The 21,021-nt window shown below is 48.1% G+C and overlaps 1 protein-coding gene across 1 annotated transcript in view; it reads left to right on the top strand.

Moving 5' to 3' along the window:
- Positions 1 to 21,021, top strand: part of MYO5B (myosin VB) — a 373,495-nt gene that overhangs the window by 268,523 nt on the left and 83,951 nt on the right. Inside the window, exons 13-16 of the mRNA XM_024756795.1 lie at positions 6,999 to 7,121; positions 7,752 to 7,835; positions 17,697 to 17,837; positions 18,758 to 18,855. Coding sequence (XP_024612563.1) covers positions 6,999 to 7,121; positions 7,752 to 7,835; positions 17,697 to 17,837; positions 18,758 to 18,855 — 446 coding nt within the window. The remainder of the gene's footprint in view (positions 1 to 6,998; positions 7,122 to 7,751; positions 7,836 to 17,696; positions 17,838 to 18,757; positions 18,856 to 21,021) is intronic.

Below are 21,021 nucleotides of genomic sequence, written 5' to 3'. Positions count from 1 at the left end.
GTGGGGGGCACTCAGTGCAACACTGGGCCGGGCGGTAGGTGGCTCCGGGAGTGGTGGAGGAGTGCTTAGCAGTGCGGCCGAAAAGTAGGCAGTGGTTGCAGGGAGGACCAAGGTGCAAGTATTCAGCAGTTTTGAGAGTAACTTCCCCAAATCCCTAGACTTTGAAGCCTTGGGTATTCCCGGGGCAGTAGGGCTCCCCAGACGTTTCTGTTCAGTCTTCCTACAGAATGCACGCTGCCTATATTACTTTCAAGAAGCTAAGGGGAAGTAAAATCCGGCTGTGTTTACAGGGATGGTCTCTGCCTTATGCTCTGTGGTGCCTTCTGTTTGGGTCTGTAAAATTAGGTGATTTAAGTCGAAGACTGTATCCAACTCAAACTCCTGCCAGACACCCAGAATGTATGATGCACCTACTGTATGTCTGGTCTTGAGGGGAAAACCCTCAGGAGTGGAGGCAGGGATCTCCCTGCCGGCCAGCAAAGGGTGAAGAGGGACAGGATGGTGCTGGGGAAGAGCTTGGCCTGAGTGAGGGCGAGGGGCCCGCAGAGGGCTGTGGGCAGGGACCAGAGCCCAGCAGGGGCAGCGGAGTGACCTCAAGGGCAGGGCACACCAAGTCAGAAAGAGTGCTGAGCTGCACGCAGCCCCGGCAGTTCTGTTAGGTCCCTGCTTCCCCATCCCTGCGGCTCCTTAGAAGGGAAGGTCTGAGGATAAGCCTGGGTTTCTTGCTAGTCAAGCTGGTGGGGACTAGAGCGTCCCGTTGGATTGGGGGTAGTACTGTGAATGTGACACTTTCAAACTCACTAGCCGCCAGTCACAAGTATAGCAGGGGAGGCAAGCTGAACACCACATTAAGGAATAAAGCAAAACCCCACAGTGTGGTCGCCATCTTCCACCAGGTTTAACCGCTCTGGGAATTCAGGGTCATTCAGCATAATCTGATTCAGCTTCTAGTAACAGATGGAGTTTTAACCAACAGTTATTACTTTTGTCAAGTCATGAAACTGTACACTTAAAGAGGGTGCATTTTGCTGTTTGGAAATCATACTGTAAATCTGACTTTAGAAACAGGGCAGCCTGCTGCACCCTTCTAGCAGCACCCATGACTCTGACCTAAGCAGGTTAGGGATTCCCATGGAATTGGTCACACCTGGGCAGCTTGCGTTTCTCGGGAGCCATCCTGTTGGACGTGGAGCTGCCTCAGATACACTCTGCAGGGTGAGAAAGAATCAGGAGATCGTACTGTGAAGAAGTGGGTTATGCGACAGGCCACGAAGCCAAATGAAGTAAAAAGCAGCCATCGGGAAAATCACTTCTCCTGGAGAAGACATCTAGTGGCAGGCAGGACCAGTGGGCTGAGATTTAAATGAGAAACGTGGAGACGGGGTAGCCATGGACTGAAAGGGGCAGCACGTAGGGTGGGTCTCCTCAGCCTGTGCTGGGTGCCGGAAGCTGCAGAGGAGGCGTGGGGACCAGGACAGCAAAGTGCTCCGGATTCCTCCAGGTGGGAAAGCTTCCCTACAGTCATGAATTTATCGTCAGACCCAGACTGAGCCGCAAACTACAGCTGCTCCTCAGTAACCACGGCCAGGGGAGAGGGTGTTTGCTTGTGGAAAATGATCGTTTCCGGGCTGCTCGTAACAAAACTCTCCTCCCCCAGCGCTAAGGCTGCTGTGGATGCTGTGGACATAAGCATGTCTACACCGAATTCAGACCCCCAGTTCCCTGCCCTCCCCATGTCTCGGTCATCAGTCCCTCCCTGTTGGAGGAACAAACTGGTTAGGGCTGATAGGATTTGAGATGTCAGTGCATGTTTTCTCATAAATCACATACTTGCATTTTAGCAGGAATTTTGTGAAAATGATACTTTGACCCCGGGAAGCAATTCTAGTGAATGAAGATACAGACACCGTCTCAGGTTGTAGAGACTGTGTTAGGGACCCACAAAGGAAGGCCTGGGTCGGGGAGGCAAGCTCTGCCCTGTTGACTAGGATTCTCTGTTTCATGGAACCCAGCCTGCGGAGCTGACGAGGATGGACCTTCCTAATTAATGTATTATTGTTGAGGCAGTAGAAGGAAAGCAGCCTGCAGACGGGGAGGTGAATACCCTTCAGTTTCCTGACCTGGGCAAGGCTGCTCTCATGAGAGTTTACAGTGGATCAAGACCAAGGGCTTGTGGTTTCCTAAGACGTCACCCCAGAGGCTACGGCTTGTGAGCAGCTTTGAAGCCTGTGGTGGAGGTGGGGGAAGTGCCTTTCCCGCATTCATCCACCCTGCGAACCCCATGTTCCCTTCAACACACATCAGAGGGGATCGAGCAAGCACTGAGATCATCTCCCCGGATGACAGGGAAATGGAAACACTGAGAAGAAAGTTTCAGGGGGAAAGCGTGCTCAGGGCAGCTGTGTAAGCAGGGGTCACATGAGGGGAGAGGGGTTCTGAGCAAAGGGAATGTCACGTTCACAGAATATGAGATGGTCCTATCTGTCCAGAGAGAGCCTATGGTGGTGGCAGGCGAGGGCGGGAGGAGGAACCATCCAAGAATATGAGGCTCGGCCTTGCCTGCCCGGCGAAGGCGTTTGGACTTGACTCTGGAAGCTCCGGGGGTGGAAGGGTGTGAAGCGGGGGAGAGGTGTGATCAGATGTGACTCACTTTTCAACAGGTCTCCCTGGCAACTGTGTGAAACGTAAGCTGCAGAGAGACTGGAGTCAGCAGTGCCCTGGCAGCGCTGCGCTTGTCCAGCCAGGAGGAGACGCCGAGGGCTCTAGGCGAGGAGCAGAGGGGCTGAGAAGGGAGGGCAGCAGTGGTGAGGTTCTCGGAGCCCTGCACCTGGCAGCGAGGTGTCGCTTAGAGCAGTTTCAAGGAAGTTGTCTGGGCAGAAGCCTGACCTCAGTAACCTGAGAGAATAGGTGAGGCCGTGGAGATGGCAAGTCTGAATTCCTTTCCGGAGGCTTAGCTGTGAAAAGGAGGAGGTGAGAGAGAGGAGAGGCGGGAGAGGCTTCCGGGAGAGGGAAGCTGGGTGGATCCAGGTCTCCAGGAGGCAGGGGTGCGTGTGCAGGATGCCGGCTAGGGGAAGAAGCGCTCCCTCCCGTGAGAAGGGCCCAAAGGATCGTAGGGCTGTGGATGCAGCTGAGTTTCTGGATGTAGAGCAGGAATTTGAGGTTTCCTGCTTGACAGCTGGCTTCCCTATGAGGGAGGAAGCGAGGCATCTGCTAAGACACAGCAGGGTTAGAAGCTGAAGAGAACAGAGGAGGAGGGGACAAGGTGTCCTACAAACAGGGACGAGCAATACCGAGTGCAGAGACGTGTTTACTGAGGTCAGAGACCATAAAGTGAGATGTGGGAGTTGTTGGGGTCAACTCTCCCCTTCAATCTGGGCACAGTGTCTTAATCCATGGCAGTGACGCTCACAGTGAAATTTGATTTTATTTTCTGGCGGCAATACTAAATTATATTAACTTATCAGCAGGAGTCGATGAAGGGAAGAGGAGCTGACGTGTGATCTTAGCCAGCCACCCAGGTGTGGGAAGGGACAGGATGGGTTGTTGAGTTGCTCTAGAATTAGCGTCTCGCTGAGCACACGGAAAGGCTGTTTTGTGAGGGTGGAAAAGTAAAGGCCCGGAACTGGCCTTGGAGGAGATGGCTGCCAGGTGGGGAGGAAGGAGCCACCTCTGCCTAGAGCTGTTAGGACAGCAGCGTCCTGGAGGCCCAGCTATCGCAGGAGGATTCGGGGTTGATGGGGGCAGGGTCATTTGAGAGGGCATCAGGGAGCCCACGGAGGTATGGGATGGAGTGAGATAGTGACCAGGGAGGCGGCCGTGGTGGCAGTGGCCCCGGAAAACGGGACAAGGAGCGGAGATGGAATAACTGGCTTTGGGGTCCTTATCAGTCAGCTCTTGTCAGCTGTTGGGCTGGGGCAGGCTTCGGCCCCTGGCAATGTCCCAGGCCAGTGATGGCAGCCAGACATCTTCAAGAGAGAGTACAGTTTCCGACAAGGTTCCAAGAGCACCTTGGTGAAAAGTTGTCCTGGGCCACAGGGTTTATACCCCAAGCTGTTGAGGGGCTTAGTAAGTCTGAGGACTTTCATTCCCCTCCCCCCGCCATGTTTTCTCTGTTTTATTTCAATAACGAAGAGTAAAGTCAGGTTTAATGCATTTTAACAGCTTTATTAAGATAGAATTAGTGAACCATACAATTCACCTATTTAAAATACACAATTCAGTGTTTTTTAGTATTTTCAGAGTCATGCAGCCATCACCACCACAATCAATTTTAGAACATTTTCATCGTCCCCTAAAGAAACCCCTTAGCAATCACTCTCCATTCCCCCACAGCCCTAGGCAACCACTCATCTACTTCCTATCTCTGGAGATTTGCCTGTCTGGGACCCGGGCCTTCACTTTTTGCTGTGACCAGTGGCCAACAGAGCAGGTCAGAGGGACTTGCCCTCTGAGGGACAGTACCCACCTAGATGAGGACAGAGCTGGGGTCCAGGCTCCTGGTCCAGTGCCTTTGGAGAGGAGAGTAAGGAAGCTCGCGTGAAGCTGCTGGTAGATTCTTTTTTAAAGGCTTTGATTCGCTGCATATTCCAGAGCTACTGATAACCACAATCTATTGTAGCTTTTATCAAAATACAAAATTTGCTTTCTATCTCCTACGCCTGTTCTAAATCTACTTTTTGGAAGGATTTTTGGAAATAACTACATCCTGCCTAACCATGCCTTTGTGGTTACCTTTAAAACTCTCTCGTCAGGCAGGAAAGCATGATAGTGAGGAGCACATACTCTAGAGCCTGTCCTGGTTTGAACCCCAGTTCTGCTATTTCCCCGCTGTGTGACCTTGGGCAAGTTACCTAACCTCTCTGTCTCAGTTTCTTCATCTGTAAAATGTATACAGCCATAGTACCTAGCTCATGGGATTATTGCCAGGGTTGAATGAGTTAATACATCGAAAATGTATAGAGAACTGCCTGGCAGTAAGTTCTTTGGGCATTTGCTTTGATTATTATCTGAGATTCTTAATGGTTGTGAATTCCTGCTGGCCCTTATTTTTAGTCAAGGGTGGGGGTGAGAAGAGAGACTGACCCTTGTCAGGAAATATGTATACCTATGACCTTGATTCCTGACCTCCCTTACTCATTGATTTATGCAAGTCTGAATTAGAGACTATGTGGAATTATGGAGTCTGCTAACAGAAGTCCAATTTCCTTGTCAAGACGAGAAGATTTTGATACTGGCAAATACAAGTGTTGACCAGGTGGGGCTTCTCATCATAGCCCTACCCTTTCTGTTCTGTCTTGCCCAGTTCTGCCAGTGCTGGGTCCATTGTGTTCCTGTTCTCCAGCCTCGCCTCCTGACAGCTCCGCCAGGCTGCCCTCTTGCTTCCCCCCGTACCTGGTGTTTCTAAACACAGGATGCTTGGAGACAAATATAAAACAATATATTTTTAAATGCTCAATTAAATATATTTTATTTTGTCTGCCCAACGCAATTAATAGTCTCCTTCAAGAAGGAGTTTCCTTAAAAATCCTGTGGCACCTAGCACTGGATATTCAATCCTAGTTACACCAAGCTGGATATTGAGAAAAATCTGTTTGCTTACAAAGCATTTGAGAACTTTGTTCTCAAGTGTGTAAGCATTTTTCTTATGGCACAGGTATTATTAATTTACTAAACAAAGCCCTTTTTAAATGGCTAGTGCAAGGGTCACCTTCAACCCTGCCTGATCCAAATATACAATCTAAACTAATGAAAAGGGTGAAAGGCAGTTGGTGACCCATAGCTGAGGGAGGTGCATGTGCAGTGATGCTCAGGGGTGACGGGTGGTGGGGAGCACCTTCCCATCAGCAGAGGCACCATCTTTCTTGACAGTTTGAGTGGTGGTTACAGTGACTCCGTGTTGTGTTTTCAACAAAGCAAGATGCTTTTTCACTTCTGAAGCCATCTCTAAAGATATTAAAAGAGGCTGCCCTTCAGAATTATTAATGTAGTAAATCTCTAACTTTAAATTGGGGGGAGGTAGAGGTTAGTACTGCGTAGCTCAATCACCAGGTACTTAGCGCCCAGTGCATGGCTGGAATCCAATTTTTTTTTTTTTTTGCGGTACACGGGCCTCTCACTGCTGTGGCCTCCCCCATTGCGGAGCACAGGCTCCGGACGCGCAGGCTGAGCGGCCATGGCTCACGGGCCCAGCCGCTCCGCGGCATGTGGGATCTTCCCGGACCGGGGCACGAACCCGTGTCCCCTGCATCGGCAGGCAGACTCTCAACCACTGCGCCACCAGGGGAGCCCTGGAATCCAATTTTAGTTCTTTGAGGGACAGGAAAAAAAACAGTAAGTCATACTTCCTGAACCCAACAAACTTACTTTACAGTTTATAGAGACAAGACGATACACAAAAACCAAACGATGAACAATATTAGGCAGTGCATATGTAAGAGCTAAGTTGGAAGAATTCCAAAGCGAGATCAAGGGTGGTCAGGAAAGGCTCCAGAGAAGAGGACAGACTTGAGCTGAGCCTGGACACTGGTATGCAGATGGCCCTAGAGAGAGACAGTGGGCTTTCCTGCTGCAGGAGTTGACCTGAGTGAGCAGGAACTTGGCACTGGAGGCGGATGTGGTGTGTTCATGACCCTGAAGTCACTGGCCCCACCAGAGCAAAGAAGCATCTTCAGATTTATCCTGTGGGTTATGATTCTACTCCTGTGACCTTGGCCTCCACCCTCTTCCTCTCCCAACTCTTGCAGCGTCTGCCAGACAGCAGGTTCTTTGAGGCTCAGCGCACCCCTTCAGGGTGCCAGCATACAGGGCATGTTGAGGGCATGCCATGTGGGATCCCAGGTGTTCACGGTTGAATCTGCTTTCCACATCCAGTTAGGGTCCAGGTCTCAGAGCTGAATCCAGCCTCATGAGGTCAGCTTCCTGGCAGACTCCATCATTCTGCCTTGACTCTTGGCTTCCTTTTTCCTCTTCACAAAGCACCTGATTTTGTGGATCCACAGGTCCCCAAAGGAACTGACCAGAACTGGGCTCAGAAGCTCTACGACCGGCACTCCGGCAGCCAGCACTTCCAGAAACCCCGCATGTCCAACACGGCCTTCATTGTCGTCCACTTTGCAGATAAGGTGGGTCTCCTCTTGGTGGGCCCGGTGCTCCGTGAGCCCCGTCCAAGGTGGACTCAGGGTGCCTGGGCTAAGAGGGAGCTGCCCTTTGAATTCAGAGGGCCTGGAGTCTCTTGGGTGGGGCCTTGTCTACTCTCCTGGAGCCTGAGAGAGAAGAAGAAAGAGTGATTCTTCTTCAGGTGGCTCCTTTCCCGGCGGCTGGCGTAAACTTAGAATTTCTCTACGTGGGCTGTGTTCTGTGTGCACTAGCCCAGTGCTTCTCAAATTTTCATGTGTGTGCAGGTCACCTGGGGTATTGCTCAAAGGCAGGTTCTAATTCAGTTGATCTGGGGTGAGGCTGACAAGCGGCATTTAGAGCACCCAAAGGAAGCCTTCTATTAAAGGCCATCTTACAGGAACTCCTTTTTAAAAACAATTTGGTTTTCCGCAAAATGAATATTCAACTCCCTCTATGTAAACCCTGATCACGTCTTGGGTTTGCAGTTTGGATGAGAATATCTGTGGGTTTCCCACGTACGCACAGCTCTTTTCAGAAAGCACTGTGGATGAGCTGAAACTACTGGAGAAGCTGCTGAGGGTCCCGGGTCAGGCTGGAGCACTAACTACCGTTTCTGTTTCCTGCCATGGCTCCAGGTGGAGTACCTTTCAGATAGTTTTCTGGAGAAAAACAGAGACACGGTGTACGAAGAGCAGATCAATATTCTGAAGGCCAGCAAGGTAAAGAGCGTCGGAAGCAGGGAAACAGAGGCGGAGTGTCCACGGCCAGAGCCAGACAGGGTGTGGTTGGTGCCGTCCCCACTCTGGAGGGGCCGAGGCAGGGGTGCGGGGCAGGGGGAGGTGAGGGGTCTGTAGGTTATTTCAGTCTGAGAATTTGAGAACGGCCTGATGGAGGGAAGAAAGCAAGGGATGGCAGAGGTGACTGGGAAAGATGCCAGCTAATGGAAGGACAGGGGAGCAGGGGGAACAGGAGAAGTGACAGTCGGAGAGACGATGGTAGGTATAACTGTGAAAACATTGCTGGCATCCATCGGGTCATTTGTCCTCCACCTCCTACATGCAGATGTAAAAGTACTTAAACCCCTTCAAATCCTAGTATCAGTGCGTTTCATTTCTGCTTAGCAGTCTGTGGAACTTCCCTATGGCCAGAAACTTAAATGGAATAATAGAATTCAAGGGACACTTAAATCTACAATTTTGGAATGTTACTTTCTGTTATCTCCAGAATTCCAGTTATTTCCTTCTCTCGAGCATGACAAAAAGGTAGCCAATATTGTGTCCATTCTACAGGTAGAGGGAACAAGGCACTGATTCACCTAAACAAATATTTGTTAAGCACATACCTTGTGAGGCACTGCCCCTAAATGCACCGTGTACAAAGGTGAATAAGATAGATTCTACTCTCTAGGTGTTTACATTCTAGTGGGCTGTGAGTGGGCAGAAAAACAAGCATACGGTACCTGAAAAGAGAGGAGGTTTGGCTGGGGTGGGGGTGCAGGGAGCGTGAGCCCCGCCGTTACAGAAAGCCACCCTGCCGATGCAGGTGCCGTTGCTGGCTTCAGCCTTTCAGAGGGAACCCAGAAAAGGACTCTCTAGGATTTAGGAGGCTTTCTACCAGACCACATGGTACTGAACTCACTGCAGAGGCCTGATAACACTAGAAATGGCAGATTAATTTCTCTTTGTGATAAGCTTTAGATGAATGCAGTTAGGGTGATATGATGGAATGGAGAAAATACGCCCCGCAAAATGGACCCAGGCTCCTAAAGGCAAGTAAATCACGTGGCCCCGAGGCCAGGGTTTTAGGGAGGATTTGAGTCAGTACCAGCGATGTGGGCAGCCCGGGGCAGACCCCGGCCCCATGCCATCTCCTGATATCTGGAGCATCAGGGAATTAGTCGTCACTAAGACAAATTTGCTTTGGGTAAATGTGCATGTCAGTGCAAGATTAACCCCTCGGCTTGCCAGGTGTCCAGCCCTTTAGTCCATGGTGGTTGACGTGACTTTTTCCATTCTTTGCAAGGGAGGTGGGGAACGGGAGAAAAGCCACAGGGAGAGAGTAGCAGTGGATGGTTTGAGCCCTGAGGAGCACGTGTCCTCATTGTGTGCGTCTTAGAAGTTAGATGCCTGTGACCTCCTGTTACTGTGACACTGGCCTTAGAGGGCTGAGAAACTTTTGTTACAAGTTTCTCCTTTCAGGTGGGATCACAAGTGAGGGGCATGGCAGCACCTGGTTCTGCCATTAATTTTTGTCCTACTTTGAGTGTCTCTTAGGGATCCCAGAATCTAGAAGGGAATCTCTCACACTCTCTCTCCAGCAGATCATCTGTTATTAGTCAGTGAGATTTTTTTTCTTATTTTTATTTAACAAACTTTATTGAATATTTGTGTGGTATGTAGTAGTAACAAATGTATGTAGTTAACCTCACAGAACTTACAGTCTAGTGAAAAGATATAGAGTTTAATCAAAAATTGTGGTAATGCTGTGAAGGTCAAGAAGAAGGTTTTATGGAAAAGAGTAATAGGAATGTGCTGGGAGTCCTCAAGGTCACCCCCAAATTGAACCATTTGCTAGGAAGACTCACAGAACTCAGCATATTGTAGTACTCATGGCTATGATTTATTACAGCAAAAGGATACAAAGCGAATCAGCAAAGGGAGAAGGTGCACGGGGTGAAGTCCAGGGGAGACCAGGTGCAAGCTTCCAGAGTCCTCTTCCGCTGGAGTCGCACTGAATATACTTAATTCCCACACTGAGTTGTGACGGTGCCTGTGACCTGTCTACCAGAGCAGCTCACCTGAGCCTGGGCACTTAGTGTTCCCTACTGAGAGTCAGTGACGTGGGCACCCTTTGCCTAGCACATACTGAAATTCCAGACTCCCAGAAGGAAAGCAGGTTCATTCAGCATAAACCATATTGTTTGCATAAACAGTTTAGGCTCAGTAAACCATTCTTATCAGGGACTGCTGAAAACCCTCTCAAAATCGACATTTCCAGACACCAGCCAAGGGTCAACCTTATAAGCAGGCCTTTCTAGGATGGCAGTCTCAGGCCTGCCATGTTAGCTCTTTTCTAAATAGGGGTATCATTGTAGATTGAGTTTTTATTAGAAATGAAATGTAGGCTTATAAAAATTCACATAGTATAGAAATATGTAAAATGAAAGTATTCTCTCCCATTCCTGAGCCCCCTTTTGATGAATTCCCATTCTGATGATACAAACATACTGGTACATCTTTTTAAGGTTGAAATGGGGACTTCCCTGGTGGCGCAGTGGATGAGAATCCACCTGCCAATGCAGGGGACACGGATTTGATCCCTGGTCCGGGAAGATCCCACGTGACGCAGAGCAACTAAGCCCGTGTGCCACAACTACTGAAGCCCATGTGCCTAGAGCCCGTGCTCTGCCACAAAAAGAAGCCACTGCAATGAGAAGCCCGCGCACTGCAACGAAGTGTAGCCCCCGCTCACCACAACTAGAGAAAGCCCGCACGCAGCACCTAAGACCCAACACAGCCAAAAAAAAAAAAAGATTGAAAAGAATTGCATTATACATTGTCCTCTCTAATTTTTCACTTCTACCGTTGGCCATCTTTCCACATGAGTACATATCCACTTCTTTTCTTTTTTTAAACAGCTGTTGGTATTTTGCTAATTCAACTAATACTGCATGGAATGCCCTTTACATATATCTTTGCTTACTTGTATAGTTATGTCTGTAAAAGTTTAGAAATGGAATTGACGGTTCAAAGAATATGCACTTCAAAAGTCGAGGTATTGCTAAGTTGGAGTGTAAAATAGGTCTGTGATCTACTCTTAAATGGTACCAACTCCTTTCTGTTCCCTGTCCACCTGCCACAACTCTAGCCTCCCCCTTCAGCAACTAACATTTCTAAAGAACCAATGACCTTGTTGTCAGACCCTTGCACCTCCATCCCAGCAAACCCTCAGAGGTGCTGTGATGGTGACCAGCAGTACTCAGAGATGAACCGAGAGAGGCTTCTAGGCCCACCAGACCCCAGCAGGAGGAGGGAGTGCTGAGAACTCTCCACCCTGGACCCATTTCAGACATCCCAGAGGAGGGAAAGCAGAGATCGACACTAGGTCACTATAAGCCTACAGATGGGATTTCCACAGACTGCAGCTACGAATCAGAGTGATCAGAAATGTGCTTTAAATCATTTGGACAGATGGACACCTCTGGCGACGTCTGTCATTGTAGCATTTTTAAAACTCATAGTTTAAAATGAGCCTCTATCGTTTTCTTTAATTTTTTTTCACAGTAGTCCCACAAGGTTTATGTTTCTAAGGTGCACTTAAAAGCAGAGAGAAAAATAAAGACCTGGAAAGATGCAAGCCTATGGTATCCAGTTAATGCCCGATTTTTTTATTGGTTTTCTTCTCACTAAGCATAGCTAGATCTTAGATCCTGTAGGTAAACCCATAGTTTTACTTAAAGTATTTTTATCTGGGGAGAGACCTATTAGCTTTTTTCTTTTGTGTGGCATCCCTGATAAGAAATTAACAAATTACTGTGAAAAATTAAGCAGTATGGGATGGAAGACTACCATATACCCTATCAGCCAAAAGGATGTTTGAAGAGCTCCCACTAAGAGCAGCGAGATAAAACGGTGTTAATGAGAATGTAATTAGTAAAGCCAGTTACATTGCCTAAGAGGCTATAATATAGCTAATTGCTTTCTCCGCTGTCAGAGAGCTATAAATAGAGACTTAAGAGATGCCTCTTTAAAACATGATTTCAGGTTAACAGACTGATTTGTTTTAGATGCTAAAGGTGGAGGGTTTTCCTTCTTAGTGTTTATTGTAAAAAGCAATATTTTATCAATCTGAAAAAAAAATCTCGAAAGGAGAATTTTTTTCTTCTGGAGATTTCCTCTTCTGGGGCAGTGCTGAGTGTAAGTCAGAGAGATAGGCAGTGGGTCCAGAGTTTATGCCAGCAGGTGCTGGCCAGTGAGGGCCATGCTGGGCCGTGTTCCTAGGCAGGCAGCCCTGATGCCATCTCTCCACGCCATCCTAGCGGAAGGGATCTCGAGACCAATGTGGTCCAGAGGCCAAGTAGACCATATTAGCCCAAAGCTGTCTACCCTGGGCCATGACGATCCCGGAGGTCCAGGAGTCAGGATGAAGTAGCTCCAACAAGGCCCAAACTCCATCTCCCTCCATCTCTGTTCTCCCTCAACTTCAGCTCATCAAGGGTGACAATGCATGCGTTCCATTGCTTTCCGTGCTGCTAGCTTCCTTACAGGTTATACACACATTTCATTCTGAGCAAACGCATTTGCTTTAAATTTTAATTTATTTTTTATATAATAACCTTTGAGTCAACATACTATATAACATTTGCTTTTAAGTGTTTTTGGAATGCTTCCTGTTTAAAATCAGTTTGTACTGGTGGTTAAAACACCTCTACCAACATTTAGAATAAATAGGTAACTATGTGAGAGAGAACTTTAGGCAGTAAAGCAAGATAATCATTCCCTGCAGTCCAGGAAGGTCCCCCTTTCCTTCTTTAAACAAATGAAGTACTGAGACTTTTCCTCCAAATCCTCTTCAAAACCCCTTTAAACAGAATATTTCTTACCTAAAAGTTTGATATTTTTTTCCCCCAGAGGGTAGCATTTACCATGTAAAAGAATTGATTGAAAAGAAAATGTGTTCGTTACTTTGTTTACAGCCGTAGCTTTTAAAGATAAGATTCTAGACAAGAGATTCCAATCAAATGGTTATTATAGTGTGTCTTATTTTAGTTTCACTATGTCTGTTTTAAAGAAAAGATATTTTATGTTCATATAAATGGAAATGAATAGGTGTGATTTCCAAGGTAACAGCTATGTATGTACCTGTAACTGACATTTTTCTTAAACTGTCAAGTGGTCTTTAGAAAGTGTTTTCATACTTCTTTTAATCCCTTTTCAAATAGATCTGCCTCAGGCTTTTAAAATCTATATATAGACTTGAATAGCAGAGAACACAAAAGCCAGTACCTGTGGACACTTTGAAATAAGTGACAAGTAGTATCAGGGAAGGACTTGGTTTGTTTGAAGGTTTTATCTAAGTGTTTTCAAGACTGAAGAGAGTAAATTTTTAGAAAGGCCCAGGTGGATCGTGTTTCTGAGAGCTGCCCTAAGATGAATCGTAGTACTTCTGTTACTGGTTGGTCATCTGGTAAATAGACTTTCCAGTCACTCTAATAGCAGAACTGGAGTTAGTCAATTAAAAAAAAATTTTTTTTTCTCTCAGAAATGTGTTCCTTTGCATGAATCCTTTTCCAAACAGGAACTTGGTAACTACTTTTCATTGGGACTTGGGGTTAATTTACAGCTGGGACACTCCTGGGACAAGGAGGTCCATGTCTGGCCCAGCCCCCTTGTCCTGGTCTTTTACTACTGCCTGCAGCCTGAGGTTGAACATGGTGCCTGTCCGTCTTTCAGTCCTGTGGTCAAATTAGATGTCTCTGTACGTTTACTGAGTTTATCATACAAATTCTGTATAGGATGTAAAGCCTGCCCCTCCTCCTTAAAGTCCCAACAAACTCATCTTCTTCTCCATCCCAGGGACCCTACCACTTCCAAATGCGGTCTCAATAGCAGGGACCTACAATTAAAACATAACTTTTTTGTTGTTTGTTTTTGCGGTACGCGGGCCTCTCACTGTTGTGGCCTCTCCTGTTGTGGAGCACAGGCTCCGGACGCACAGGCCCAGCGGCCATGGCTCACGGGCTCAGCCACTCCGCGCCATGTGGAATCTTCCCGGACCGGGTCACGAACCCGTGTCCCCTGCATCGGCAGGCGGACTCTCAACCACTGCGCCACCAGGGAAGCCCTAAAACATAACTTTTAAAATAAAATTCAAATTCTCCAGACTAAACCTTGGTTGTTCCCAAATTATAGCACAGTGCCAGTGTAGATTAAAATCTGCCTTGAACAAAAGTTTTCCTTTTTTGTTCTTAAGTTATAAATCCTGTAATATGTCAAATTAAAAAAAAAAGGCATAGCTTTTCTGATTGAAGCAAGAGAAAGGGGCTTACGTTTTAAAATACTCTTATAATTGAATCCGATTTCAAAGTTCCTCCTGTGGTTCTGATACATGCTCCTGACCTTAGAAGTTAACAGATTTTTCACAGAAAAAGCCACTACTAACGATTTCAGTACGTTAGACCCCTTAAACAGTGTAGTCATGCAGTTGGTAACTTCTACCTAAGACTCAAACATCTTGGAAGTCTATTTCTGAAAGTATATGAATTAGAATAATTTAATCAGTTTATATATTGTTTAGACTTGGCAGACTGAATCACTGATGTCTTCAGAATGTGAACCTGGCTTCAGCCTCCCATTATTTATTTCCCTATGGAAATTTCTAGTCGCCACTCTGCCTGGGCACCTGACCTTTTCTCACGTGTGCCTTGGCTCTCTAGCACCAGTTTACAGAGTCCCCATGCCTGGGCTGTCCTCTCCCCCAACCCCTCCAGCCCCTGCCCCTGTTCTCAGTTAATATGTGTGATGGTGGCTCTCTGCCATGGTCAGTGAGGACCAGCAGGTCTGTAAACAGGGGGTTACTGGGTATGGTTTGGATTTAGAGAAAACTGGCTGTGGGGTAGAATGTGTTTGTATGAACGTATGCCTGGGGGTAGGACACTCGACTTTTGTAGGTGACTGTAGTGACCCAGGAGAGAGCTCAGGTAGACCTGAACCAGTGCAGCGATGTTCTGGTTGATCGAGAAAGGACTGCTGAGACTTAACCATGGACAGAACTTGGTGATTGATGGGAATGAGAAGTAGGGTGGTGGCAGGATCTCTAACCTAAATCTGGGAAGACAGCAGGTGGTGGTGTTTTGGGCCATGTTGAATTTGGAGTTTCCAGTGGAACACCCAGAGGGAGGAGAAGCAGGATATTCAGCAGATGGTTGGAACTACGGACCCTGGTAGTGGAAGAAAATCAAGATGGAGAGACGGGCTTGAAGGTGACAGTTGAAGCCATGGGCATGAAGGATACTGTCCAGGGAATGAGTGTTAGAAAAATTAAGTGGTGAGGATGCAGTTTTGGGGATCAGCAACTCAAAGGAGAGAAGTGCAGAAGATGGACCAGTGAAAGGTGCTGGGAAAGAACACATTGGGAAAAGTAGGCAGAAAGTCGGAGGAATGTGGACCTGCTGAATCTCAGGGAAGAGGTCTTCAGAGAGGAGGCCGTGGTCAGTGCTTCCAGCCCTGGCTCCTCCATTAACCAACAGCCCTGGGCGACCTGATGCCGCCCACCGTGGTTGCTGTGGGGCGACTGGGGGTTGAAGCAGGGTCTGGTAGGTCCCTCCTCCCAGAGCTGCTCTTTCCTCACCTGCCACAGGAAGTTGAGGGTTGATCTTTATGGTTCTTCCAGATTTAAATTCTATGATTCTGTTTCCTCTTCAGCTCAAAAATATAACTTTCTCAGGCATCTGTACTTTCACAATGTAGACAGATTTTATATATATATACCCCCAATAAAAATAATAAAACTAGATCATGTATGAGTGCTTATTCTGTGCCGGGCACTCTTCTCTGTACTCACGTGGATTTTCTCCTTTAGTCTTCTCTTCAGCTCTCATCCTCCATCAAGGGGGAAGGCTAGGAGGCTGTAGGTTCAGCAAGCCTAGGGCTCAGGGCCCAGCACAGACTCGGGTGGTACCCAGGTGGCACAGGCTGAGCCTGGGAGAGGCAGAAATGAGTGGATGAAGTGATCTGGGAAAGGGTCGTGGAGGAGGCAGGGCCAGACCCTGAGAGATGGGGCTCTCGGGATGAGAGCAGGTAGGAGAAGGGGGTGGGTGTTTCAGATAAGAATAAAGGTGAGCAAAGGTGGGAATAACAAGCGTGTTGGTTTATGTGACAGTAAAGTGATCAGCTTCATCTAGAGACTGTCATACAGAGTGAAGGAAGTCAGAAAGAGGAAAACAAATGGCATATAATATCGCTTATATGTGGAATCTAGAAAAACGGTAGAGATGAACTTATTTGCAAAGCTGAAATAGAGACACAGATATAGAGAACAAACTTACGGTTACCAAGGGGGGAAGCAGGGGTGGGATGAACTGGGAGATTGGGATTGACGCATATACACTGCTATGTATAAAATAGGTAACTAATGAGAACCTACTGTATAGCGCAGGGAGCTCTACTCACTGCTCTGCGGTGACCTAAGTGGGAAGGAAGTCTAAAAGAGTGGATACATGTATGTGTATAACTGATTCGCTTTGCTGCATAGCAGGAACTAACACAGCATTGTAAAGCAACTATACGCCAATAAAAATTAATTTAAAGAAAAAAGGTATTATCTGAGAGGGGGTGAGTGGGATCCGATTGCAGAGCCCCCGGAAGACAGACTCAGGGCGTTCAGAATTGGCGGGAGGAGATGGGAGACATCATCGTTATGGGGGCTGTGGGAAGAAAGGTGCAGGGGATGTGACGGACCGGAGCCTGGACACGGAGGCACAAGCATTTGAGCCTCTCTTCTGTTGGGATTGGGAGTGGCTCAGGGCTGGAGAGTGGGGCCTGGGGCTCCTTTTGTTCCCTCCCCACATGCAGGCAATGTGGTAGTGGCCTTACAACACTTGATTCTATCCCCAGCATCCACTTCCCCAAGGGATGCTGGCAGGACTAGTTTTGTAGGGGACGGGGGAGGGCTGGGACTCTCTGTCCCACCTGCCCCTCACACATGGTCTGATCTTCACCCTGGTACACACAGTGCATTAACAGGGAGATATTCTTACTTAGTCTCATAACAACTCCACATAATGGGTACATTCTTATCCCTATTTTACTGGTGAAGAAAATAAGGCTTAAGGAAGTTAAATAACTTTACAAGACTCAGTAATAATAAGTATGGAAAAATTTAAACAGTTTTCTTAGAACATAGCTACCTTCTCCCACACCAGAAGGGAAAGAAGTTTTGCCCATCTTTGTAGGTAAAGGTTAAGTGAGATTGGGAAAATTACATTTTTCCTTTCTTTAAATTGAGATATAATTCTTGTACCCAAAGTTCACCCTTTTAAATTGTGTAATTCAGTGGTTTTAGTATATTCACCAAGTTGTACAACTATCGCCATGCTAAATTCCAGAATATTTTCATCACTCCAAAAAGAAACTGTCCCCATCAGCAGGCATTTCACTTTGCCCCTCCCCTCGCCCCTGGCAAACCGTATACGACCTGCTGTCCCCTGGACATTTCCTGTAAATGGAATCACACACTGTGCGGTCCTCTCTGTCCGGCTTCTTTCACTTGGCGTGTTTCCAGGGTTCACGCAGGTTGTGGCATGTATGAGGACTTCATTCCTTTATATTTTTTGTTGAGTAATACTGCATCGCGTGTATTCACCATATTCTGCTCATCTGTTCATCAGTTGATGGGCATTTGGGTTGTCCCTGCTTTGTGGGCATTAGGAATAATGCTGTACATGTGTAACGCTATTAGGAATAATGTGGACGTGTGTTTCCAGTTCTCTCAGGCGTGTATTGGAAAGCTACTTGGAAAGAGTGTAAGCAGCATAAAGTCCAAGAACTCGTTCTCTGTCTTCTTCCTGTGTTTGTTTCTAGCTCCCCCTGGTGGCTGACTTGTTCCACGATGGCAAAGACTCTGCTCCTGCTGCCGCCACGTCTTCAAAGATCAGCGTTCGCTCTGCCAGACCCCCCCTGAAAGCCTCCAACAAGGAGCACAAGAAAACCGTGGGCCACCAGGTCAGCCCCAGGCCTCGTGGCGGGAGCGGTGGGCCCTGGCACGTGTAGCGGGGCTGCCTCTCTGGAGACGAAGGATGTAGGTGCAGAGTCAGAGGGAGGCCAGAGTGGCCTCGGCCTCCGCATCCCCAGCGCCCAGCCCGGTCTTTCTGTGCCCTTTGAAGAAGGAAACTGCGAAAGCTTCTCTTGAGGGAACTGGCAGGAGAGAGAAAGAGGATGACTCCAGCCCCACACGATATGTCTAATGCTTGTGGGGATTGTAGATGTTGCCGGACCACAGACACCTGTGGGCGAGGCCAGACGTCTAGAGGTGCAGTTGTTGAGGGAGGGGTCAATAGCCTGGGGACCCAGAAACTGAGAAACAGCTCCTGCTGTGGGTTTGCTGTGGGATTTTATGTCCAGTGTGTCTCCCAAGAGAAGAGAGTGCCGGCTGAGCCCCTGGCAACCACTGACCTTAATACTTCGATGGATTCCCGGCTCTGAGCATTTGCTATAAGGCAGTAATTCCCGGGATGCCCGGGCACCACGTGTCAGGGCTCCAGGGCCTCACGTTTAGGACTCATGGGCCTCCATTCACAGCGATGGTCCCTCTCACGCTCTTAGCATTTGCTCACCTTATCTCATCTGATCGGGGCACTGAATGAGACGCATCCAGGCGGTCTCTCCCCACGTGCTTTGAGGAGCCCCGGTGCCGGGGATGTGGGAGGGCCTTGGTTTTGGTCATGCAGCCAGGCAGCTGTCAGAGCTGGAGTCTGACACCAGGTCCCTGGGTGTCCCCCTGTTCTGGGTTAAACAGGAATGATCTAAACAATAAGAGTATTGACAGATACTACCACCAGTCTGTGTGTGCTCCTTTTTGTTCCTTATTCAGCCACAAAGCTGAAGACAGATAAATCACCAGTCACTGATCTTTGTCTCCCCAGTTCCGCACCTCCCTGCACCTGCTCATGGAGACCCTGAACACCACAACGCCGCACTACGTCCGCTGCATCAAGCCCAACGACGAGAAGCTCCCCTTCCGGTGAGTGCCGGCCTCTTCGTGTGGCCTTACAAGTTCAGGGGCAGCAGGGGCACGCACAGCCTCTCAGAGGTCTGCACTCTTCAGCAGGATGAGTAGCTGGTCCTGCACTCCCCAGATGGTTTATATGCCGAATACAGGTTGCGCCTGTCTGCCGTCTGGAGGATTCAGGGGGATGAGAAGGTCCAGTTCCCCGATCCCCTGTTGCTTACAGTGGTGTCGAATGTGCCCACGAATCCGAGAACCACTTAGAAGTGTGCCGTTAAATGCAGACATAGTGCATCTCACAGTGACTGCTCAGTTCAGAGACCGGAGTATGTCCGGAGTGGTCAGGGAAGGCTTCTCGATGGAGGAAGCATAACCTAAAGCAGTGTGTCGATGCAGATGGTCCCATTTCTCACAGCCCCTCTCCTGCTGGGCTTCCGGAGTTACCCACACTTGCTCACCTTCCCCTCACTCTAACCCCAATTCTGCCACTACTCCTACCTTAAAAATTTTCTTCCATTTCTGTCACCACTCCCATGGTTGACCTCACCCAAATCTGGGGAGCAGTGACTCTTCAGTATCTTGGTCATTTCTGGGTTGTGTCAGATTCCAGCCAGCCTTTCTGCAGGCCTGCTGCAGCTTCATTGGCCCCCTCACATTCAACGTGTCTGACACCAGACTCATCCTCTCCCCCTTGAATGTTTCCTCTTTACTTGGTCTCTGTTGTAGTAAATGGCATAATGATTTCCTGACATCTCATCCACCCGCCAAACTTCGTTCTTCCAAACCAGAAACCTGAAGTCTCTCTAGACCGGTGCTGTCCAGTAGAACTTTCTGTGATGATGGAACTCTTCTGTAATCTGCCTTGACCAGCATGGTAGCCGCTAGTCACATGTGACCATTGAGTTCTTACAATGTGGCTGGTGTGACTGAGAAAGTGAATTCTTAATTTCATTTTAATTACTTACAAGTGGCTACTGGCTACCATACTGGACAGCATGACCCTTGATTCTTTCCTCTCCCTTACTCCCCAGGATCCAGTCATTGTCAAAGTCCCAGGGAGTCTACTTGAAAATTTCTCACACTGGTCTCCCTCGTCTCTCCCTTCCACTTCGGCCTTGTTTCAGACTCTCTTCATCTCTTGCCTGGAACACTGCCCTGCGCCTTTAGAATGGTCTCTCACTCACCTCTGCAGCCTCTTCTTCGGTTACCCTGAGCCCCCACATGTGCTATTCCCTCTGGCCGGAGAAGGGATTTTTAAATTTTTCAAGCACTTTCCTCCCATCTTTCTGATTTCCTTTTTGGTCCTGGCATAATTTCTTTCTGTGAAATAATTTATTTTGGCAACTCTGACTCTCAGAATGAATATCTGAACTGCCTTCTGCAATTTGTATCAGTTAATAAAGCTTGAATTCCACTCACAGGAACCTTGTGCTGAAAAAGGTTAGGAAGACAGCGTCAAATCAGCCTTCTTTGAAGCGTGCTGACGGTTCATTCTTCTCCCTTCCTCCAAGTCTCCGAGACACGCTTAGGAATTCCCCCCGTGTGGCATCTGTTTACCAGCTGCCTCCAGAAGAAAAGAGGCTGTTAGAAACACAGCATGTGTGAAAGACTTACATTATGTGTGAAGGGCAGGAGCGGAGTACTGGGCCCAGGAGAGGAGAGTCCAGGGCTGGCACCAGCTCTGCCCCCCAGCCAGCGCGACCTTGGGCAGTTCATTCGTCAGACCGGACGCCCGCCATGTGCCAAGTTCTCATGCTGGGTCTCCCCTCCCAAGTGAGAGAAGACACTGGGGACTTTCAAAGGGACTTTCTAGTCCTAATATCCCATTTTTCTAAGACCCTCCTTTTCCTTCGGGACCAAAATCTTCCTCCCAATAAAGAAAATGGGGGGAAATACAGAACCAAGTCAGAAAGCCTGGATTCTCTGCTACCAGTTATTTGGCGAATCCCGAACTAGTCCTTTACCCTCTTAGTCTCATTTCCTCATCTGTTCATTGTGGTTAAAGAAATAATTATACTGATGGAAGAATTCAGGGAGGTAATGGGGATTATTTGTGACAAGTATAAAAATGTATGCCATTAAATGATGTTGGGCTTCCCTGGTGGCGCAGTGGTTGAGAGTCCGCCTGCTAATGCAGGGGACACGGGTTCGAGCCCTGGTCTGGGAGGATCCCACATGCCA

This window comes from Neophocaena asiaeorientalis, unplaced genomic scaffold (genome assembly GCF_003031525.2).
Source record: "Neophocaena asiaeorientalis asiaeorientalis breed wild unplaced genomic scaffold, Neophocaena_asiaeorientalis_V1.1 scaffold133, whole genome shotgun sequence".
NCBI lineage: Eukaryota > Metazoa > Chordata > Mammalia > Artiodactyla > Phocoenidae > Neophocaena > Neophocaena asiaeorientalis.
The sequence above is the reverse complement of the archived record's forward strand: the minus strand, read 5'-3'. Positions and strand labels throughout refer to the sequence as shown.